Here is a 22,066-nt window from a genome sequence, read left to right as displayed (position 1 = left end):
ATTATAAGCTCTTCGAATGTCCCCTACTCGAGCCAAAATAAAAGTAGCTTGGTCTAAAGGTATGTCAATATCTCTCGCAAAGCTTCTTTCATTCCTCCACTTCCATAACCACCAACATGCCACCGCAAAAATAAAGGGCCACTCATCATCAGTACCTTCTGGAATCTCACTCAGATTTTTAGCAATCCATTCCTTAAAGGGAGCTTGAAAATTTGCACCTGTTGTACTTATTCCTAACGCCCCCCATACCACCTTATCTGCTGGACAACCACGCAATATATGGTCAATGTTCTCTTCCACATATCCACACATTAAGCAGCGAGGATCATGGGTTAGGTGCCTTAAAAAACGAGTAGCATTAGTCATTAGTCTATCATGATAAACCAACCAAAAGAAGAATCTAATTCTTTGCGGTGCTTGGAGTCTCCAGATTACTTTCCAAGTATTGTCTTTCTCAAGTTCTTCGACCACCTCTTCTCTAATTATACTCATAGCTGACTTCATGGTGAAGCCTCCCGAGGGTGAGCCATTCCAAAAAATCTGATCTACAACATCTTCATCTTCAATTAGAGTATGAGCTTGAATCATTTTCAAAGCCTCTTCAGGGAGATAATCTGCAAAATTCTCATACTTCCACCCCCTATTTGTATCCCACATATCACAAACCTTGCAGTTCATCATAGCTTCTGACGGTTCATGAACAGCAAGATCAATGAGAGGCTTGTCACAAGCCCAACTATGCTGCCAGAACATAGTACTCCCCCCATTACCAACTGCTGTGCTGATGCCTTTCAAGAACATAGCTCTAGTTTATAAAGAATATATACTATGAAACAAAAGAAAATGGGTGTTTAAAGAACATAGCTCTAATTTATAAAGAACGCGAAAAAGAAGGAGGTAAAAAGTAAAAAAGTACACCATTTTTTTTACAGTATAACACTTTCAAGTTTGACAAAATAATAGTTTCTCTCTCTAGAAATGTTTTTTTCTCTCTAGTTTTTTTTTCTCTCAAAAAGTTTAAAAAAATCCCAAAAAAACTTCAAACTTCAAAACCCTAAGCAATTTTTGAAGAAATTTGTACATCTAAATCCAAAATTCTTGAATATGGCGGACAAAAACTGTAAGTAAGTATAATTTTCGCAATGCCTTAGAGTTTAATTTGGAATTTGATCGGGTTTTTTTTGCAATTCATACGGAAAATTGTTTGTTTCACTTTGTTACTTTTATTGTTGTTTGATTTTCGATTTTTTTTGCAATTCGTTTGATATTTTTTGTGATTTTGGGTACATTTGTTTGTGCTACAGTGATAAACAAGTTGAAAATGGAGATATTGAAGACAATCAACCCATTAAAATATATAAGAAGAATGGAAAAAAAAAGTGAAAAAGTTGCAAATGTTGAAGAAGCTATTGTGGACCCATCAATTTTACTAGAAATTGAAAAAGAAAGCAATGTTGAAGAGGAAAATACAAAGTAAGTACGGAGTACATTATATTATTTGTATATATTGACTTTAGGTAAAGCCATTTTTGTTGTAATGTACATACTATTAAATTGTAATGAACATATACCTAGAGAAAAAAAGAACATATTTGCACCAAAAAAGAGTGAAAAAAAAAAATATATGTCCATGCTCTTTGATTGTCAGTATAATGTACTTTTATTTGTGATATAATGTTCGTTGCTTGTTGCAAAATGTTCTTTGAACTTTGTCTTTAAATTATGATGGGTATATATAAAAATGTTCATTACATAATATAGCATGTTCTTTATTAATATTGCAGATGTTCTTTATATATATATAAAAAAAAACATAAAATTAAATGTTCTTTACAATACAGTATATGTTCTTTACAAAATAATTGTGTGTTCTTTAAAAAATACTACATGTTCTTTCGCGTTTTTTGTCTGTACCATGCACGGTACCAACACCTGTACCTTAAAATTTTCATCTTCCATCTAACGATATTTTTATCAACTATTACGTATCCTTTGACAGTCAAATTCGTTAACGAATGTTAAGTGGCATTATTAATTTAACATGTATCCTGTTCTAATTAGTCTAACGCTTTAAAAATTTATAAAAAATTAAATAATTAAACTTAATTAAGAATTAATTAGAAAAAAACCACCAACCACCCCTCCTCCCACCACCACAACCCAGCCCATCAACACGTCGTCGCCGCCGACAACCGGATGCCCACCCTTGCCTAGACAATTCCTCCCGTCGGCGAGCCCTTGCCCTTTCCCCCTCACCCTCCTTCCTTCCTTAATACTCCACGAACACAACCACATGTTGGAACCCAGCCCGAAAACCGACCAGGCTAGAAAACCGACCACCAACCACCACAAAATAGTCAACAATCTCTTTTCCCCCACCTCGAAACGACCCTCCCTCGTGATGGGTGATTTAGGTGGTTAAGGTGATATGGGAGATACAGTACCGGCCAATTTAGTTGGTTAAGGTGGAGTGTCAGACAGTTTTTCGACGAGTTTAGGGGAGGGATTAGGGTTTGGTGGTAGGGGAATTTTTTTTTTTTATATTTTTATTTTTAAATTTTTTTTTAATGTTTTTAATAAGTAACTAGCATCGACAATTAACGAACCCTAACGTCCGTTAATTGATATTAACGTCAAAGGTTATTGCTAATTTAAAAAAGTGAGGTTGAGGGCACAGCTTAGCCGTTTGAAAAAGAATGGGCACAACTTAGAAACCGAAGAAGTTTAGGGGCATAACTTAGAAAAACCCTTGTTTTTTTAATTAATGTACTCATACGAAATATTTTTGGGTTTATGTGATTTTCTTATGCTTATGTCATTTTCCTATGTAAATTAACTTTTGTAGTTTTGCACTAATTCGTAACCCTAAATTTGCAAAATAACATTAAATTTACGTAGTAATTGAAAAGCTACCACTGTTAATAATTAATATATATACTCCCTTTGTGTTTTAATAAGTGTTTCCAAAATATTTAACAACAGAATATTTTTCAACACGTAAATCGATAAAAAAAATTTAATTAGTGAATAGTGGGTCCCACTAACAGAATATGTTAACCACAAGGTTACCGTATGGATAATGAATGTATTTTAGGGTTACAATGTGGAAAGTGTTATATAGAGGGGCACAACTAGGGATGTCAGTAGGGCGGGTCAAGTAGGAGACCCGCCCCAGTGGGGTGGGGATGGGTCTCGGTTTGGCGGGTGGTGGGGCGGGGATGGGGATAAAAACCATACCCGCCATGGGTGATGGGGCGGGGGTGGATTTTAAGTTGTACCCACCCCACCCGCCCCACTTTGTACCTACCCTATCCCCACCTCATACCCATATTTATATATCTTTTAAAGCAAAATTACATACTTTTATACTATTTATAAAATAATTACGTAAAATACAATATTAATTATAATACTTTGTACGACACTTATATTATAACACAAAAATGTGTGCAGAATGTTTTATTTTATAATTCGTATTAATTATGTACGATTGTGTATTTGAGATACGGAGATTAGGTGGATCTTGGGTGGGGATTAGGCGGGTCTTTGGTGGGGATTAGGCGGGTCTTTGGTGGGGATGGATATCCAAGTGGGGGGTGGGGCGGGGATGGTTTTGGAGTTGTACCCGGTGGGGCGGGGATGGGGATGAAAATTGGACCTGCCGCGGGGATGGGGATGAAAATATTAGGTGGGGATGGGGATGGAAAGGCCAACATCTGCCCCAGGCCCCGCCCCATTGACATCCCTAGGCACAACGTAAAAAATTGAAATTAAGAAGGTTATTAAATAGAAAAACCCTAAAAAATATTATAGCATTCAAAACTTAGAAGGTATGAAATTTGATTATAAATTACTAAAATTATAGCATTTAAGCTATGAAATTTAACAGAAGAAATAAAATTCAAAATAAGCCGTACTTTTATTTAGTTGTAATATTGCTATCTTGCTCACCTCATTAACCAGTAATGCACCTACCACATTACTAATTTCACACACACCATTTTACTCTTTTAATCACATTTTTAGGGCATGTTCTCTTCAACTTAAGTTCTGTTTAGTTCGGTTCAGTTTAGTTTAGTTTAGTTCAGTTCAGTTCCTAATATCCTCCTCTCATAAATTATTCACTTCAATTCAATTCAGCTCAGTTTAGTAAATCAAAACAGACCCTTATTCTTTTTCTATTAACATTTATATTTCACAAAATTATATTTTAAGAAGAGTTTTATGTGTGATCACTAGCGGATCTATGTAATAACTAGGGGTAGCACCCCTACTAATTTGGTATAATATTCTAAAACTGATGAGTGGCGAACCTACATGGGTGCCTTCTGAGTCACGTGACTCACTAGTGAGGAAAAAAAAGGTTTTATTTAAAATAAATAGAAAGAAAAAAAGAAAGGAAAACGCTCCTTTTCTCTCTCCTACTTTTTTTTTATTTTTTCTCCTCTCCTCCTCTCTTTATCTCTCTCCTCCTTTTCTCTTTCTCTGATTCTCTCTCCTCCCTTCTCTCTCTTTATAGTGTTGTTTGAAACTCAATTGGTTGTCAAAAATTTTTCTTCAGTGGAAATTATAATTAGTTGTCAAAATTTTTTATTGAGTTTTGTTGTTTTGAAACTCAATTTAGTGGGATTTTTTTTCTTTTGCTGTTTAGATGTGTCTTTATCTATTTGGGGTTTTCTTAATTGGTCTAAATTTGATCTTTTTGTGTCATTCTTGATCGATGGAAAAAAAAATAAAAGGTTTGTATTGAATTTTAATTTTCACCAGAATTGGTAGGAGATTTGACATGCTATGTTGTTGAAATTAATTGAGATTTTTGATTGAATTTTGGGTACCATTAGGGAGTTAAGAGTAGGGTTTATAACTTTCCCCAATTGGTGTTTACTTAAGAAGTGATGGCTGATCGAGCGGAAGATTTGATGAATTTTGACTTAATTTAGGGCAGGGGTCTCCCCCGTCACCCATGGGCAGGGGCCTATCATTAGGCGAATAGGAAAACGTTGTTAAGTAGGATTCATCTTATTATGTTAGGGAGGCTCCTAGGTAGTGAAGTAGGCATCGGTGGCGTTGAATCAATAATTTAGGGCAACTCATAGGCTCAAAAATCTTGGATCCACCACTGGTGCTACCCCTAGTAATTTGGCATAATATTTTAAACTTCTCGGTAAAACTAATGTCAATGCTTGCTGCAGTGGTAAATGGGCATTTAGTGTGGCACATCGGGGGGTTCAACCTTCTCAATCCTTATTCAAAGAGTATGAAATATTTTGTTAACTGTTATGGTAAATTCCAGGGCCATTTATTAGGGGGAGCACCTTGAGCGACGGCTAAGGGCCCCCCTATTTGTGGGCCCCGACCTCTTAAAATTTATTTTTTAATTTTCTTTTTACAAAATAAAATGAATTTTTAGATTCTAGATATATATATGAGAAATATATGGTTTATTTATTATCACTAATTATTTACATAACCATGCTAATAATCTTTTACTATGTCCATAAGTCCGTTAAGTGATAATTGTAATATATTGCTTGACTTTTACGCTATTCAATATTCATATGCTTATATTACTTTGACAATACTTTTTACCAATATATAAAATCCATATGTTGTCATATAAAATAATTTTGGATTAATAAATATATATAGTCAAATGTCTATATTAAAATGTGTGTCAATGTTGTGATTATTATGAAATAAAAGGAGTATATTATTGCTCTCTTCTCTCTCTAGTTTCAAATTTTGTGATGCCCGTCAAATTATTTTTTTAAAAAAATTATCCAATAATAAGGGGTAAAATATTTTATTGCTGAATTACGTATAAAATTCACTTTTTAGTTTAGGGTCGGACCCCTATTTAAGTTTTTGCTCCGGGCCCTAAAAATGTCTGAGACGACACTGGTAAATTCAGCTACATTTAAAAAAAATACTAGCATTAATTATTAAAAATACAAATTTAATACTCAGTATAACTATGAAATTCCATTTTTTTATAAAAATATACATGTACTTTATGTGAAAATGCAAAAATCAAAATTGAGTAAAGATCAACATACATCATTCACATAAATTGATAAATTGTTGGAAAGAAAATTTAAGTAAATTTTGGTTTGTCAGGATAGTTAACAATGTGTTATGTAGTCGTTTAAGAAAATTTTAAACCAAAAAAGTATTTACGGGTCACATATAGTCTTGGCGACACCTATGCCAAATTTTGTTGTTGTTGTTTTTTTTTTTTTTTTTTTTTTTTTTTTTTTTTTTTTTTTTCTCATATATAGGTACCTCATTCTCTTGTGTTTGCTCCCGCTCTCCTCATTTTCTCTTGCCTCCCTCCACAGGGGCAGAAATCAAAAACGAATCAGGCATGTATAAATCTAATCCGTCAATGACCAACCTAAACAATTATTATATATTTATTGTTTCCACTTCTCCACATTCTCCATTTCCACCATTTTTGAACTTTGCTATTTTGGCAAAAACTAACAAAAAGACGGTCTCCAAAGGGGCTATGCAGGACCGCAACATGCAACAAGGTCCCAACAATCAGACATGGATTCTTTTTATTTACAATATGGATAGCATTGGTCATTCTTATTTAAGATGCACATCATGACCCAATAATACAAATGCGTTACATACATATAATATGATATTTTTTATTTATAAATAATACAAAATGTTATAATTATGAATTATATTTTTTTATATCCCGTGTAATGTAGTTTCTTTCAAATGACAAGGCTACATATTACATACTTGCCAAGCTTTCAACCTAAAGTACCATTAATTTTTGGAATTACGAATGGACAAAATATGGGTCTTGTTCAGACCTATCACTCGTGACTTATTAAAATTGGGTATATATAAAGCTTTAGGGCCTGTTCTCTTACGTTGAAATTCAGTTCAGTTCAGTTCAGTTCAGCTGAGTTTAGTTCAGTTCAGTTCAGTTCAGTTCAGCTCAATTCAGTTCAGTTCAGCTCCTAATTTCCTTCTCTTATAAAATATTCATTTCAGTTCAGTTCAGTTCAGTTCAATTCAGCTGAGTTCAGTTCAGTTCAGCTGAGTTCAGTCAATGAGAACAGGCCCTTAGTTTGACCAAAATTTGTTACCCAGTGTTGCCACTTGTAGCAAAATCATATGAATAGCATTTATATTAGTGTGACAAAATCAAACCACTGCACTTCTACAATTAATTAGGAAGTTGTATATGTTTTTTTTTCATTGGTTCATCTAATTAATTAATTAAGAAAATGATCCCACCAGACTCTAGCCACATCCCTAAAACATGCAAATAAAAGTGCTCCAATGATCGATCAGATATTCTATTTGCATTGCGGTTGGACTATTAACGGAACACTCAAACTAGAAATGCACCTCAAAACCTTATGATGCAATCATGCAAATGCATGTATTATAGGTAATAATAAAAAGATATGTTCTTGTCTTCAAACCAAATAAAAAAAAAAAAAAAATATGTTCTTAAATATTTCTAAGTAATACAATAATTAGTTTCTTGCAAATGACATGGTCACATGCATATTGGCCAAACTATCCCAAAGAAACAATGATTTTCGGAGTTACGAATGGAGAAAACATGAGTATTGTTCAGAGCTTTTTATCATTTGTGACTTATTTTCAAAATAACATAAACTTGACAAGAACTTACTCGCCCACACTTCTATAATGCCATAGCTTAGAATGGAAGGTGATAATGAATTTTATAAACTACTCCTTAATATTTACTCAAATTAATAAAAGTTTTTTAATTGCTAATTATGTCCCTGAATTTAGTTACATATATTAGCCCTTCTCGCACCTAAAATTTTTAAATATATATTTAATATTTAATGCATACAAGTGTACAACCTCATTCGCATTTGTGTTGACTAGCCAGCTACACGATATTCATTGCTTAGAATTTCGGTTATGGAAATAATATACCTAATAAAATTATTTTATATTCTCCCTAATTAGAGTTACTAGAGTGTACCCGTGCAAAATGCACGGGATATATAAAAAAAACTAATAACAAAATTATTATATTTCAAATACGTGAAGTTGATATTGTATAGTATATACGAAGTAATAAAATAGGTAGTTTTTAGGGTAGCTGAGTGTTATTAGGAAAAATAATAGTGGAAGTTATTTGGAGGTTTTTTTTATGGTGGAAGTTGTTTGAATACCAAAAAAAAAAAAAAAAAAAAAAAAAAAAAAAAAAAATGCATGAGAATTAAGAGTTGGGGTTTTAAAGGATTGTGGTGAAGAGTTGCCAAATTAACTCCTAAATTATATATTAGATATCATGCTTGTTAAAAAAAGAACGATTTTTGAAATGGAAAATGTAAAATATTTTAAAACGGAGAAAATAATATATTATATATTAGGAAAATTTGTCTGGAAGAGACTTATATGTTCACTATTTTGTCTAGAAGGACCTTATATGTTCAAAGTGGTCTAAAAGGACCTTATAAGTTTGTTTTGTTGTCTGGAGGGACCTTAACGTCATAATTCGGTGATTGACTTTTTTACTCTGGTGTTCACTAGTCACATGACTCTCACGTGACTTAAAAATCACCCCCCTCCCAATTTTTTTTTCACGTTTTCCCTCCATTCTTCTTTCTCTCTTTTCTAATCCCCTAAATTTCTCTCTCCTCTTTTAATTCGACTTTTTGAAAATTCTATTTGCTCTAACAAATTTTCTTGCTATTATTTGTCAATAATCATAAGAATATATTATAAATGTTGAAAAAACAACAATAATAATAATAATAATAATAATAATAATAATAATAATAAAAAGCAATTAATTATAAGATACGTGTTTCCTCCGGGAACAAATAAAAAAAGGGGCAAATGTTGTCATTTGCTAACTTTTATATCAATTTGTCTAATGCGTGGTTAGTGCACCCAGAATAAAATATTAGGTATATTTAAAAGAATATGGGGGAAAAAAAAAGAACATTATAAAGACATTTATAAAGAATGCGAGCATAATATGTTCTTTGTATATGATCATTATGTTCCGAGTTTGAACTATATGTTTTTTACATTATACAATATGTATTTAAATGTATGTACATAGAAAAAAAATGTTAAATTCAACCACCTGAATAACCATGAAAAAGAACATGTTCTTTAATGTATTATTATGTTCATTTTGTAAAGATTTTATGTTCTTTGTAATGCCATATTTTTTGTCTAACACAAACATGTTTTTTTTGTCAACTATAGGTTTCTTTTTCAAACACATCCAACCACCTGAGTATGAAAAAGAACATGTTCTTTCATGTATTATCATGCTCTTTTTGTAAAGATAAAGACATTATGGTCTTTGTAATGTCATTTTTTTTGTCAAACACAAACATGTTCTTTTATTAAACACAAGTATGTTCTTTTGCAAACACTAGTATGTTCAAATTTTCGCTCATGTTCTTTAAAATATGCATAATGCTCTTTTCGAGCCGGGTGCACTATACTATTTTCACAATTTGTCGCTGGTACCAATGTGTCACAAGGGTGTAAATTTTTTGTACCAAATTGGTCAATTGGCCAAATATAATACAATAATAACATTAAAAGTATCGATCCGCATTCTAGGATATCGCCCGAGTTAAACACTAATTATCGACTAATTGAGTTAGTTTAGGTCATGTCAGCTTGGATAAATTAAAAGTTCTCTTCAATAATAATAACAATAATAAGCTTACAGATTCGATGGTGCCTAGGGTAAATATTTGTTGAAACGATCTCAATGTGTACTTTTTAAGTTTTTTATAAGTATATAAAAAAAAGGAAAACCCAATAAATAGTTACAACTAAAAACTGTCAAAATGGTGTGTTATATAATGTGAATTCGTCCTAATTCGCTAATGTAATAGACTAATAGCCATGTTTAAATGCAACAACATACTACATTACTACTAAAGTATTAATGCAAACTAGGTTAGATCCCGTGCATGGCACGGTGATCTTTAGTTATATATATAGTTATATAGTATTGATTGAGAAGTATTACTGTACTCAGTATAATCATAAATTAGTCGAGAAATAATAAAAGTATGAAATATGTTAATTTGGTATTTGCAATTTTAATCGTAGCTTCCAATACACAACTAAAACAAAAGTAGACAAAAAATCTGAGCAATATTTTTTTCTTATTGTAAGATTATTTTAAAATTTTGATTTTTGGTATATAATTGATTATTTTTTTTTAGAAAGATTTGTGAATAAATCTTTTATTTTAAATATAATAATTACTACATGTTAATATGGAATATGTAAAAAACAATAATAATGTAAATGATTTATTTCCTTAATTGAAATATTTTTTTTTTAGTAAAAAGAAAAAAATAACTAAGGACACACCAGGAGATGACACGTGTCATTGCTGGTGTGTCTTTTAGTATATAGTATTGATTGATTGATTGATATTGATTGATGCATCACAAGTCACAACTCACAAATACAACTACGGGCGAAGACGTAACGCTAGTATTATTTTTGTTTCCTTAAAAACGGAATGAATGAAAATCACAAAATTACACTCACCTACATAATAATTGTCCTTTTATTTTGCACTATCAAACCATTCAAAATAAACGGTGCTTACAGATAATCCTCAAATTATGGTGAATATGTTACTGAAACTGCTTCTGACGGCTCTTCTTGTAATCTCAACCCACGCCAAATGGGCGAACTCGGTTAACTCGGACTTGCCATCGCTGAGTCGGGAGCTCTTGGAAGCGGCGAGACAACCGGAATTGGTCGAATGGATGAACCGGATTCGGAGGACGATTCATCAGAACCCAGAATTGGGGTTCCAAGAGCACGAAACGAGTTGGCTCATTCGGTCGGAGCTTGATTCGCTGGGAATTCAGTATGCATGGCCTGTTGCCAAGACTGGGATCATCGCTTCAATCGGGTCGGGTCAGAAGCCCGTTTTTGCTCTCAGGGCTGATATGGATGCTCTTGCCATGCAGGTTTTCCTTCCTTTCTTTCTCTCTTTTTTTGTTTTTGTTGGGCAATTTTTATGGAGTTAGTCATCACTTAATGAGAAAATACAATTTTATGTCCTTGATATACACAATTGCGGGTTGTCTTTCAGGCTTGCGTTAAAATCGCTAATAGTTGTTTATCAAGGTGATAAACCGGGGCTCCCAGTCACTTATTAAAACAATATAATTGTCTTAGTGGTATAATTTTAGGGAGTACGAACATACTAAAATTTCTTATACTAGTTATACGTACCTGGATGTGTCATGTGTGTACATTGAGTGCATGTAAAGATCTCTCGCAAAATACAGGCCAAACAAAATTTAGCATGTGTATTGCACGGGCTAAATACTAGTTTACTATTAAAAGTGGGTGTGCTTAAAGTTTATATGTTTATGCAATGTTTGTCCAAACAAAAAAAAAACACAATGTGTATGTTCGTGTTGTACTAAACCTTTATCTATTACACTCTTTAATTTAAGAAATCATTTTACATATTGTAACTTTTAACTCATTACAAGATTGATAGGAAAGAAAAAGAAGAGGCTAAATGATCCATAACCATTCGCCTAACATGTCACTGTTGGTGCAAAAATGCAAACAAGTCAATGATACCCTGCGAAAGGCAAGATTACCTTAGGGGTGTGCCCTTCAAAACTACCGACCTTTGAGTTAGAGCCTTAGAGGTCTTGCTAATGTACGAGTAAATTATGATTACCAAAGCAACGCGTATTTAAAGGCAACGTTAATTGATCATCAATTTGCAACCTAGGGTGAAAATAACTGAATACTTTATGCATCCAGTTTTGAGGTTTTTGGGGTCGTAGGACTACTTTATGCAGTACCAAGTTCTAACTACTTAATGACTTTCTTTGTTTCTGTTTTCTGAATTCAAATTGGTATTTAAAATTCAACTTGGAATTTGAAGGAACTGGTTGATTGGGAGTTTAAAAGCAAAATTGATGGGAAGATGCATGCTTGTGGTCATGATACTCATGTGGCAATGCTACTCGGGGCAGCCAAGCTACTCCAGAGCAGGAAAAATCAGCTAAAGGTCAGTTAGTTGTAAAAGTTTAGCTAACTTTTCACTATAGTAGTGATTATGGTTCCGCAGGCTGATTTTTTTCATTGTAAATACAAAAAAGGGCACGGTCAAGTTGGTTTTCCAACCCGGTGAAGAAGGTAATGCCGGTGCATACCATATGATCAAAGAGGGTGCTCTAGATGATGTCGATGCCATCATCAGCCTACATGTCCTGCCAACAGTCCCTACAGGCAGTATTGCTTCCAAGGCAGGCCCAGTTCTTGCTGGTACAGGGCTGTTTAAGGCAACAATTACAGGTAAAGGTGGACATGGAGCACATCCCCATCTCAGTAAAGACCCCATCGTTGCAGCTTCATCAACTATTATTGCTCTCCAGCAAATCATTTCTAGAGAAACAAATCCTATTGAGTCAGGGGTAAGGCCACATTTCTATTTAGATTGACCGAAAATAATAAGTTGAAACTTTCCAATATTAACTAGAGTGAATAAATTTCAATAAAAGTTGGGAGGTAATAGTCATAGAGATGCATATTAAATTCTTCTAATCTATATATTGAGATCTTTGCTTCTTGTTTCAAAAGATACGTGCTGATTTTGCATAATTTGTTTGTTTCATGGATCATACAGGTGGTGACTGTTGGTTACTTTAAAGGAGGCCAAGCAGGAAATGTGATCCCTGAGAAGATAGAATTCGGAGGAACATTTAGAAGCTTGACCCCTGAAGGTCTCACCTACTTGAGAGACAGGATTAAGGAGGTAACACTTTTGCGTCCAGTATTTCCTAATATTGTCAACAAGATAGGATAGTAATATAGTTAATAATACATAATTGCAGATTGTGGAGATGCAATCTTCTGTGCATCAGTGCCATGGTGTGGTAGACTTCTTGGAAGACATGCCTATGCCGTGTCCTGTGATGATTAACGATCAGGCACTCCATGAGCACGGGACAGAGGTTGTGGAGGCGCTGATTGGTAGGTCCAAGTTGGAAGTCTTTCACTTGACCATGGGATCAAAGGATTTCAGCTTCTTTTCCTCAAAAATGCCAGCTGCTATATTTGTTCTCGGAATAAAGAATGAGACCCTGAAATCGGATAAGCCATTGCACTCCCCATACTTCTTTGTTGATGAGGAAGCTTTTCCTGTTGGGGCTGCTTTCCATGCTGCATTTGCGATTTCTTACTTGGAGCAGCATGGTGGTTCTATTGAGTTTGTCTAAGAGTAAGCACAATGAGAGCCTCTAGACTGTGTAGTTGAGAAATGTCCTTGATCTGTGTTGTACAGCAAATCTGATTTTTGTATGAATAATGAACAAATGAGCGTGCAATGATTAACTTGCCCCTCAATTAACTCCAACAATATAAAATCAATCTACTGCATTGTCTGCACATATTTTTACTACCGACAGTTCAATAAAACTTAACCAAACTACAAAAATTTACCAATAATAATAATAATAATAATAAATAAATAAATAAAGAAAAAAAAGAAGAAAAAAACATTGTTATGTTAATGAAAGTGTAATCACTTTCAGTGTTATGTTTGTTGGTGATTGGGTGTGTACTGCTGGAGATAAGAGTTGACAGAGTCTAACTTTATTTTATTGTTATAGCTGTTATACGTAAAGATAGTTTTGCATATACTTTAGTTTGTTAGCTTTGTACTCTTTTTGTTATTTATCCTTATCTTGTGCCTAGCCTAGTCTAGCTGCTTGTAGCTTGTATCATAAAACATTTGCCTCATTGAAAATAATATAACTTTTCCAATCTTATATGGTATCAGAGCAGGTTTCGATCTCAATCTAAATTATTTTACACTTTCCTATTTCCTAAAGTTTTCAAATAAAGTTGGCTTAATGTCGTTTATTTTAAGAAAAATAAGTTTTGAAATAAAAATCAATGGGAAAACAAAGCTACTTAATCTCAATTTATAACAACATTCCTAACGTGGGTTAGTGATTCTAATTAAAAGAGGATATATTGATATTCCCCTAATGTCTTAAACATAGATTGTACAAGTTCATACTTGTATATAACTTAATTAAGGCTGCATTCTTGTAAAAAAAAAAAAAAGGGTTGCATTCTATTCAATTGATTATTTTTTATTTTTTTTGAAGTTGTTACACATTATTAGAACTTTTTAGACATTATTAGAACATACATAACATTTTAATTGTCAAAATAAACTTGGGAAACCTTTATCAACTAACTCAATAAAAGGCATTTGGGCAGTACAACATATTATCAAAGAATTAACTCAATCAAAGGCATTTGGGTTGTACCTTGGCAGATCGAGCATATTATCAAGAACACTCATTCTCTCCTTTTTCACTTTTGCAATTGGAGTATCCAGTACGTCTATCGAAAGGCAAATCGTGCAAAGATTAGATAACTAATGTGGGTTATTTAGTATCTCATAGTATGGATATTGATGTTTGTATAGCTAATGTCTATTCTTTCTTCTGATGCATTAGGAATTCCCCTCGTGAGGAGGACTTCTTAATGTTTATTTTTCTTACCTCTAATAAAATAAAACCTTTATTAAATAGCTTAATAATTTAATGTCTTTTTTTTTTTTTTTTTTTTTTTTTTTTTTTGAAACCTAATAATTTAGTGTTTATTGCAAATGAGATTAGCCAAAATTGAACCAATTGGACTTGGTTTTAATACGACCCACTAATCCACCCACTATATCAATTGTGCCATGATGACCCAACTTAGCTCAATTTACAATTAAAGGTTAAAAAAATTAAAATCGGAGGGAAAAAAAAAAAAAAAAGAAAAAAAAAAAGAAGAAGGGCAAATGTTGTGGGCGTATCCTCCTACACGGCGGCAGATGGCGGCGACAGCGGCGGGAGTTGCCATCGGAGTAACTATGATTTCAGTCGGAGCTTATCTCTCCTTCGCCAACATCGCCCCCCAACAAGCCCGCACTAAAGCTCGTAGCGAATTCGTCAGACAACGTCTTCGCAAATTCTTAGACGATTGATTATTAATTCTACACCATCTATCTTTTTATTCTATGCTTTTTTATTTTATTTTATCAAGGCAGTGTTATTGTTTGATTAATCAGTTTGTGTTTTTTTAATTTATGTTTCTAGCTGAGTCGTGTAATAGCTTAATTGTCAATTTCTTTCTAAATTTGGTAATTTTATGAGAAAATTACATTTTTAGGCAGTGTTGCTGATATTTTTGAGATTAACTTGAGTTCAGCTTGAATTAGATAATGGATACATGTGTACGATGCTCACTAGCAAAACGTTTGTAAGAATTATGAACCTGGGATTCCTCATGTTAGCAAGTCGCCTCAACTGGAAAATTTCAATTGAACACAACAGTAGGCCGGAATAGTCATCAGTCCCCTCAAAACTTTCAGCTAATGACTCATCATTTCAATCACTAGCTCTTAATCATTTTAGTCTCACTTTTAGGGAGAAAAATAATTGATCAAAACTTTATTTATTGAGTAACAACTCTCACATGGCAAATTCTCTAATGTCTAACAGCTGCTATCATGGCATTCGGCTTCACTTTATCTACATCCCTTCGTCGACTGCCAGGGACGGAACCAGGAGGTGTCTCGTAGGAATTTTGCCCCTACATGTTAACCAAGGAACCATGTTTGTCTTCCACAACTAACAATCTGACATTTCAATTGTAGTTAAGGCAGTTTTAGAAGGTGCACAAGTATGTCAGACTTTACACTTCTGGTATAAAAACCTGATACTGTAATTTAAACGCTAATGATGATCAGTTATGTGTAATAACGTAAGCATCATATATTTTGAACAGAATAAAGGATCTTTCAAGCTAACTCTTTAAAGATGGTTACAAATATAGGATATTGTACTAGCTGCAAGAAAGATGACAGCACCAATTGCTGCTGTCGTAGAGACTTTTAACGTATGAAATGCTGAACAGAGAACACAGACCAATCTGAACAGGGAAAGCCATCCTCTTTTAAAATGTACATGGGTAAATCTGACAATTTTGACAATTTTCAAACGCCCCCCTACGCTAATCAAGTCTTCCTTGGAAACAGAGAAGAAATGTTTCAAAGAAAAAGAATTAAACATGCTTCCTACTTTACAAAAACCCACATTGTCACAAAGGGCTAAGATAAAAATGGTGAAAGTGTGGTAGCATTGGCAACCACGACAAATATATCAATTAAGGTTTACCACCACGGGCAACAAGACAGTTGCCCTAAAATTCAAATCTAAGAATTATCTTCTTGATCTCCTTGAGTTGTGCCCTTCAACCCTGCCTTCTTCAAGCCTTCCCCTAGTTCCACTTCCTTCCATCGTCATTGGTCTCTGCATTGCGACATTGCATGGCTCCCGAGATGGCCATGGTGGACCTCGTAGGCTGGATGGACTTGCACATTCTCTTTCCAACCCCAGCCTAGAATTAGGCAAACCATGGTCCCGTAAATTTCTTCCTGATTTATGCTTCTGTATCTCATCACCACAACTTTTCCTAGGAGTTTGCTTATCAATTTCATGACTTGAGCCATTACCCCACTCAACAATGTTAGATACGCTTCGAAGTAAAGAAGTGCTTCTTCTAGCTACTTGATTAAATATTGATTTCCTTCCTTTGAGTTGCTCATCAACTGAGTGTCTTTTGGAAGTTTTAGGTATCATGGGTGAACTAGTCAACTTGTAGTTGTTCTTGTAAGGATCGGCTACATTCAAATCTATGGAATGAAGATCACTTTCACCAGAGTTTTCACCATCGTCATCAGTTGTATTTTCGACTTCTCCCTCATCACTCTCCTTAGCTTCACTTCGACAAAAGGCCAAATCTACATCTCTTCTCTGATACACAGACCCACATCCATTTTCTTTACTATTGGTTCTAAGGAATGATTCAAGCTCATTTCTCAGCTTATCAACCGCTGCATTTTTTTCCTCATACTGAAGTTTAGCATCTGAGAGTTTCATTTGAGCTCTCTCCTCACGCAATGCCTCTGCTATTTGAAGCATTTCTCTTTCCTTTTGAATTTCTTCTTGCATTCTTAATGTTTCTCTTTTAATCTCTGCTACTTGAGCTTTATCTTCGCCGATATTCCCAGCTAGCTCATCACAGACCTGCTCAATAATTCCTCTTGCTCTCTTCTCACTCTGAAGTTCCTTCACTGCCTTCAGCAATGACAACTTAGTCTCAGAAAGCTCTTTACCAAGCTTTTTATTCAGGCTCTCAAGTCGCCTCCTAAGTTTCCGTTCCACCTCAAGCTCTCCTGCTATGGATTCAACTGCAGCCTCAACTGCTTCCTGTTCTTTGTTCTTCCATGCTTCTTTTTCTTCAGCAAAGCGCTTCAGAAGGTAATTGATCTCTTTGCTATCAGACCGATCTTCCTGTATCATCTGATTGACCTGCAAGCGCGCCCTCTCAAGCTCAGCATGTAAGGCAGAGATAAGGGACATACTCGATGAAGATTGATCTTCATGACCCCTCATGCGACTTATGATTTTCAGCAGCTCCTTTGAAGTGGTCAAAGCATTACTCACATCCTTCAAACGGGGTCTTCCCCCCGCTGTTGATCCAGAAGGGGTCTGGCATCGAGATCTAGTCTCTATCTACATAGTAAGAGGGGTAGACAAAAAAAGAAGACGAACTTCAGAAAACCTTCCACCTTTTATGACAAACCCTGCTTTGAAATATAATAAATAATTTATCGTGCTCCAGTGTGGTGCATCACCATATATAGATACATGACATTTCAGTCTTTATAATCACAATTTTTCACTGTCCGACAATCTTGGACTGGATATTTTTACACTGTAATATCAGGCAGCAATGAACTGCATCATGTACAATAAATTACAACATTTAATCTTGATATCCACAGACTTCCACATGCTGTCAGTTATACATTCAGTGATTCAGATAGCTTATCCAATATAGTAATTCACATAACAGGCAGACAAGTTATGATAATAGGCAGACAATGTGTTATCTCAAACAGGCATCAGAGCTATGAATTCAAATGGGACATTTACATTTGCGAAAATGAAAGGAAACCACATTTTACCTCCATAAAGCTGGCGTTACTAACAGAATCAAAATGCTCAATCTTTAGCCTCCTAGTGATAGACGACTCTCTTCTCCGGTGATTACCACTTCCAGGCCGCTCCGTTCTCTATAAGAACAATACAAATATATCAACTCAAAATGGACTACATTAACTTCATAGGAACAGCTTCAGGGAAACAATTCACATATATACATTTGATTGACAAGAAACATGACTTCTTCCTAAAGAAGCAAACATTTTTATCAATTGAAACAGCAAATAAGACAAATAGCAATAAAACAATTTTTGCAAGCAGACAACATATCACATTACTACCTAAGAACTCAACAATCAATTTTCTTTTGATTATAAACAAAACCAAAACTCCTGAACTCAAACCGAGCTTTGACCAAGCCAAACTCAAATTAACACCCAATCTGACTCACTATCATTCCTAACAACAGTCAATTTTTGGATAAAATTCAATCTCTATCAATTCAAGAAAAACCCAAACCAAGCTATTCATTGACATAATGCATGAAACACAAACTTTGAACATGAATTTCCAAATCAAGCTATAAACAATGCAAATTTAATTCAATTTATGTACAATGTATAACAAAGAAATCAAATTAAAGAAAAAAAAAAAAAAAAAAAAAAAAACCCACCTCAGAAACAGGACTATGAGAAGGATCAGACAAGTGAGGAGGAAGAGAACCTGAATTATTCCAAGACCTCCTCAATTTATCCCTCCTCCCAACTCTCTTTTCTTTACAACTTCCTTCCTCCCTCAAACTTGGAGAAGGTACCTCATTCATCTCCCACAATGTGGCTGCCAATTTCCGTGCCGATACCGGCGGATGCCCATGTCCTTGCCCCTGCCCCTGCCCTGACCTTGACCTGCCGGAGAGGCTCGGCGGATACCGTGGGGAAGCGGCGGCTACTCTTAAAACAACTGAGGGTGACCTTGACCCCACCATTCTCCAACTGGGTACTGGCGTAGTGGATCCGCCGCCACCTCCGCCGCCGCCGCCGCCGCCGCTTCTACCGCCGCCACTACCGCCACTTCCTTTTTTTCTTACCAAAATTGCCCTTTTGAATTTGTAATTCTGGATCATAGATGATGTTGAGGAAGATGGTGAACAACCCCTTTTCCTGATCTTTGTGGCATCCCCCATTAACCCATCCATTTTAATGCAGAACACCCAGAAAAATTAAGAGCTCAAATTGGTTGAATTAAGTCATTTTGAACTCAAATTGGAGTAAAGTTTAGTAATTTTACTGGTTTTTGGGAGATTTGGGAAGTGGGTTTTTTGGGAATGTGAAATTAAGTTAAAAAAGACAGGAATTTTTGGATCAAAATCTGATCTTTTTAATTGGGGGAGGTTGAGGAAATGATGAGAAAAAGATAATGGGTATCAGAAAATGAAGATAATAAGGGGGAAAACGTGATTAGAGCTGGCGATTAAGAGTGCGTAATGAAGAAGGAAAGAGAAAAAGAAAGAAAAGAGAGCATATGATGGTGGTGGGAGGTTGAGTGTATAATGTCATGTGAGAAGATGACATGTAAATTTGTGAATGGTTAGAATGAAAAGTCAAAATTCCCTTTTTTGGACTTAAAGACTTCAACTTTTTTCCTTTGATTTTTGAATTATTTTGGCACATTCTTTGTGTAGCTTGAGAATGAGTAGGGGCTATAGGGTATAGGGTAATGCTAAGTTGTGCTTGTTTTGGTAGTATTGTATTAGTAGAGGTGGTAGTTTGATATAACCCCATCCGTTAGTTGGACTTGTTGTGGACTACCTTAAGACCCACCTAAAAGACAAGCCACCAAGGGTCCCAACCCACCCTTTTGGATTTGACCTTAGGTTCAATCATCTTCTAAAGAAACTAGGTCGAAATTTCTGAAAATATGGTGGTGATTAGTGAAGTTTTCTAAGCTATTACTACTAGTTGAAGTTGTGTTTTGGAAAAAAAAAAAAAAAAAAAAAAAGCTATTAGTTTGCTTTTTTATTTTTTATATTATTTTATTTTATTTTATTGCTTTTAATTTGCTTTTTTTTTTTTTAGTAAAACTATTTCAGCACCAATTTTATCAACCCTAATGGTTAGACAAATAACATTTACTCCCTCCGTCCCTAAATTACATTCATCCTTTCCATTTTTGGTATTCCAAAATTACATTCCTCCTTTCTATTTTTGGTAAGTCTTTTTAGTAAATCAACTCTCTTTTTCTGTTTTATATTTAATGCTTTCTCACTCATCCTTACCTAATCTCACTCATAATCCTTGTGCCAAATTACAATGAATATGATTGGTTAAAATTTTTTAATTAGGAGCATGTGATTGGTCCTTTTTTTTTTGCAAAGGATTGATGACTTGTCATGAATAATAACTAATCTATCTTTGTACTTCCCATTGCATTATCTAATTATTGTTATTTGTCTTATTCTTTTCTCCTTAATTCCCGTGTAAATTTCCAAAGAGGAATGTAATTTAGGGACGGAGGGAGTACTAGTTAATAAGCTCCTATAACCAATATTGCTAGATTAGCGATCTGGATGGTGCATCGATTCAATATTAGTCAAACGATTGATTTGGATTAATAGAGGAATCGCATTGCAGATAGGATCGTTGCAAGATCAGTCAAGATCATACATAATCATGTATGATCTTACAATTACAATCCTGATTTTGCACTTAGATCAATGTTGAAATATTCATGGATAAATTAGTCAAGGATCAATTAGGATTGTATTATCTTATTTGTTAAAATGAGCCTGAAAGCAACTGTTTCTGTCTGATCCCAACTCCTCCAGGAACTCGGACCTGAGATCCTGATACCCCTATCGGCAAGCTGAGAACCTACACAATGAGAAGAAGTTAGCTAACCCCGGGGTGATCCGGGGATAACCACTCCGATGATAAAGTCAGAAAGTATTTGAGAAGAGAAGATAAGTAAGAGAAAGAAAGTAGAGAGAGATTAGAGAGAGAGAGAGAGTCATTAATTGTCCCTATTAATGAGGTCTTACCTACTTATTTATAGTAATCTACCTTGACAGGTGGCTTTCACCCATGCACAACCTTTTGCGCCAAGTGTCGAGTTTCTGTTGCCACGTGTTAAATTGCGGCAGGCCGACATGTCCTCTTTCTGTAACATATCGGCGTCTTCTTGCGATCTGGTCACGTGCTTTCGCAAGATATCGGTCATGCCCGGATATCATCCCATACAATTAGCCCCCCAAGTGAGGACGTATGATCGTTCATCATCGTGCTCAGTTAATCATGGGAGACATGCTGAACCTAACAAAACAAACTTTGGGTTCCGCATCTCATTCTTCAGACTCTTCTCTAAATTGGAAATTTTATTGTAACAACGTTTCTTGCACTCTGTTAAGTACTGTGTATTAACAAAGTTTCATTACTAGTGTTATCGTTTGTCAAAATTCATTGTAATCGCTTGGCCTGTATCTAGGGAAATTAGTTTCTATACATTCATATATTTTCAAGCTCTATGTTCTTTTGCTGAGAAGTATCATTTTAATTTGCTACTTTTAGTACTCTTTGTTATTCATTGGGCAAAGAGGGTAACTTTTGTAAACTCCGTTTTCCTCCCCAAGTGACCTTGTGTGCTGATAACATACAAGGTCAACTCATTATAAAAAACCTGGGAGCGAAAAACTCCGTTTTCCTCCCCAAGTGACCTTGTGTGCTGATAACATACAAGGTCAACTCATTATAAAAAACCTAGGAGCGAAAAACTCCGTTTTCCTCCCCAAGTGACCTTGTGTGCTGATAACATACAAGGTCAACTCATTATAAAAAAACCTGGGAGCGAAAAACTCCGTTTTCCTCCCCAAGTGACCTTGTGTGCTGATAACATACAAGGTCAACTCATTATAAAAAACCTGGGAGCGAAAAACTCCGTTTTCCTCCCCAAGTGACCTTGTGTGCTGATAACATACAAGGTCAACTCATTATAAAAAACCTGGGAGCGAAAAACTCCGTTTT

General features: G+C 34.8%; 2 protein-coding genes across 2 annotated transcripts; one reads left to right on the top strand and one right to left on the bottom strand.

Moving 5' to 3' along the window:
- Positions 1–10,625: 10,625 nt before the first annotated feature.
- Positions 10,626–13,268, top strand: LOC145617097 (IAA-amino acid hydrolase ILR1-like). The gene is made up of 5 exons (XM_081671788.1): positions 10,626–10,979; positions 11,921–12,046; positions 12,138–12,452; positions 12,665–12,793; positions 12,873–13,268. The coding sequence occupies exons 1-5, from the start codon at positions 10,626–10,628 to the stop codon at positions 13,254–13,256; spliced, it is 1,308 nt and encodes a 435-aa protein (XP_081527914.1). The 3' UTR covers positions 13,257–13,268.
- Positions 13,269–15,877: 2,609 nt separating this feature from the next.
- On the bottom strand, positions 15,878–19,621 carry LOC145617232 (uncharacterized). The gene is made up of 3 exons (XM_081671923.1): positions 18,724–19,621; positions 18,074–18,181; positions 15,878–17,618 (listed from the first exon to the last, which is right to left on the bottom strand). The coding sequence occupies exons 1-3, from the start codon at positions 19,243–19,245 to the stop codon at positions 16,263–16,265; spliced, it is 1,986 nt and encodes a 661-aa protein (XP_081528049.1). The 5' UTR covers positions 19,246–19,621; the 3' UTR covers positions 15,878–16,262.
- Between the last annotated feature and the right edge of the window lie 2,445 nt (positions 19,622–22,066).

Source organism: Chenopodium album, chromosome 26 (genome assembly GCF_948465745.1).
Source record: "Chenopodium album chromosome 26, dcCheAlbu1.1, whole genome shotgun sequence".
In the NCBI taxonomy this organism is placed as follows: domain Eukaryota; kingdom Viridiplantae; phylum Streptophyta; class Magnoliopsida; order Caryophyllales; family Amaranthaceae; genus Chenopodium; species Chenopodium album.
Note: the sequence above shows the minus strand (reverse complement) of the source record. Positions and strands in the feature narration are given on the sequence as shown.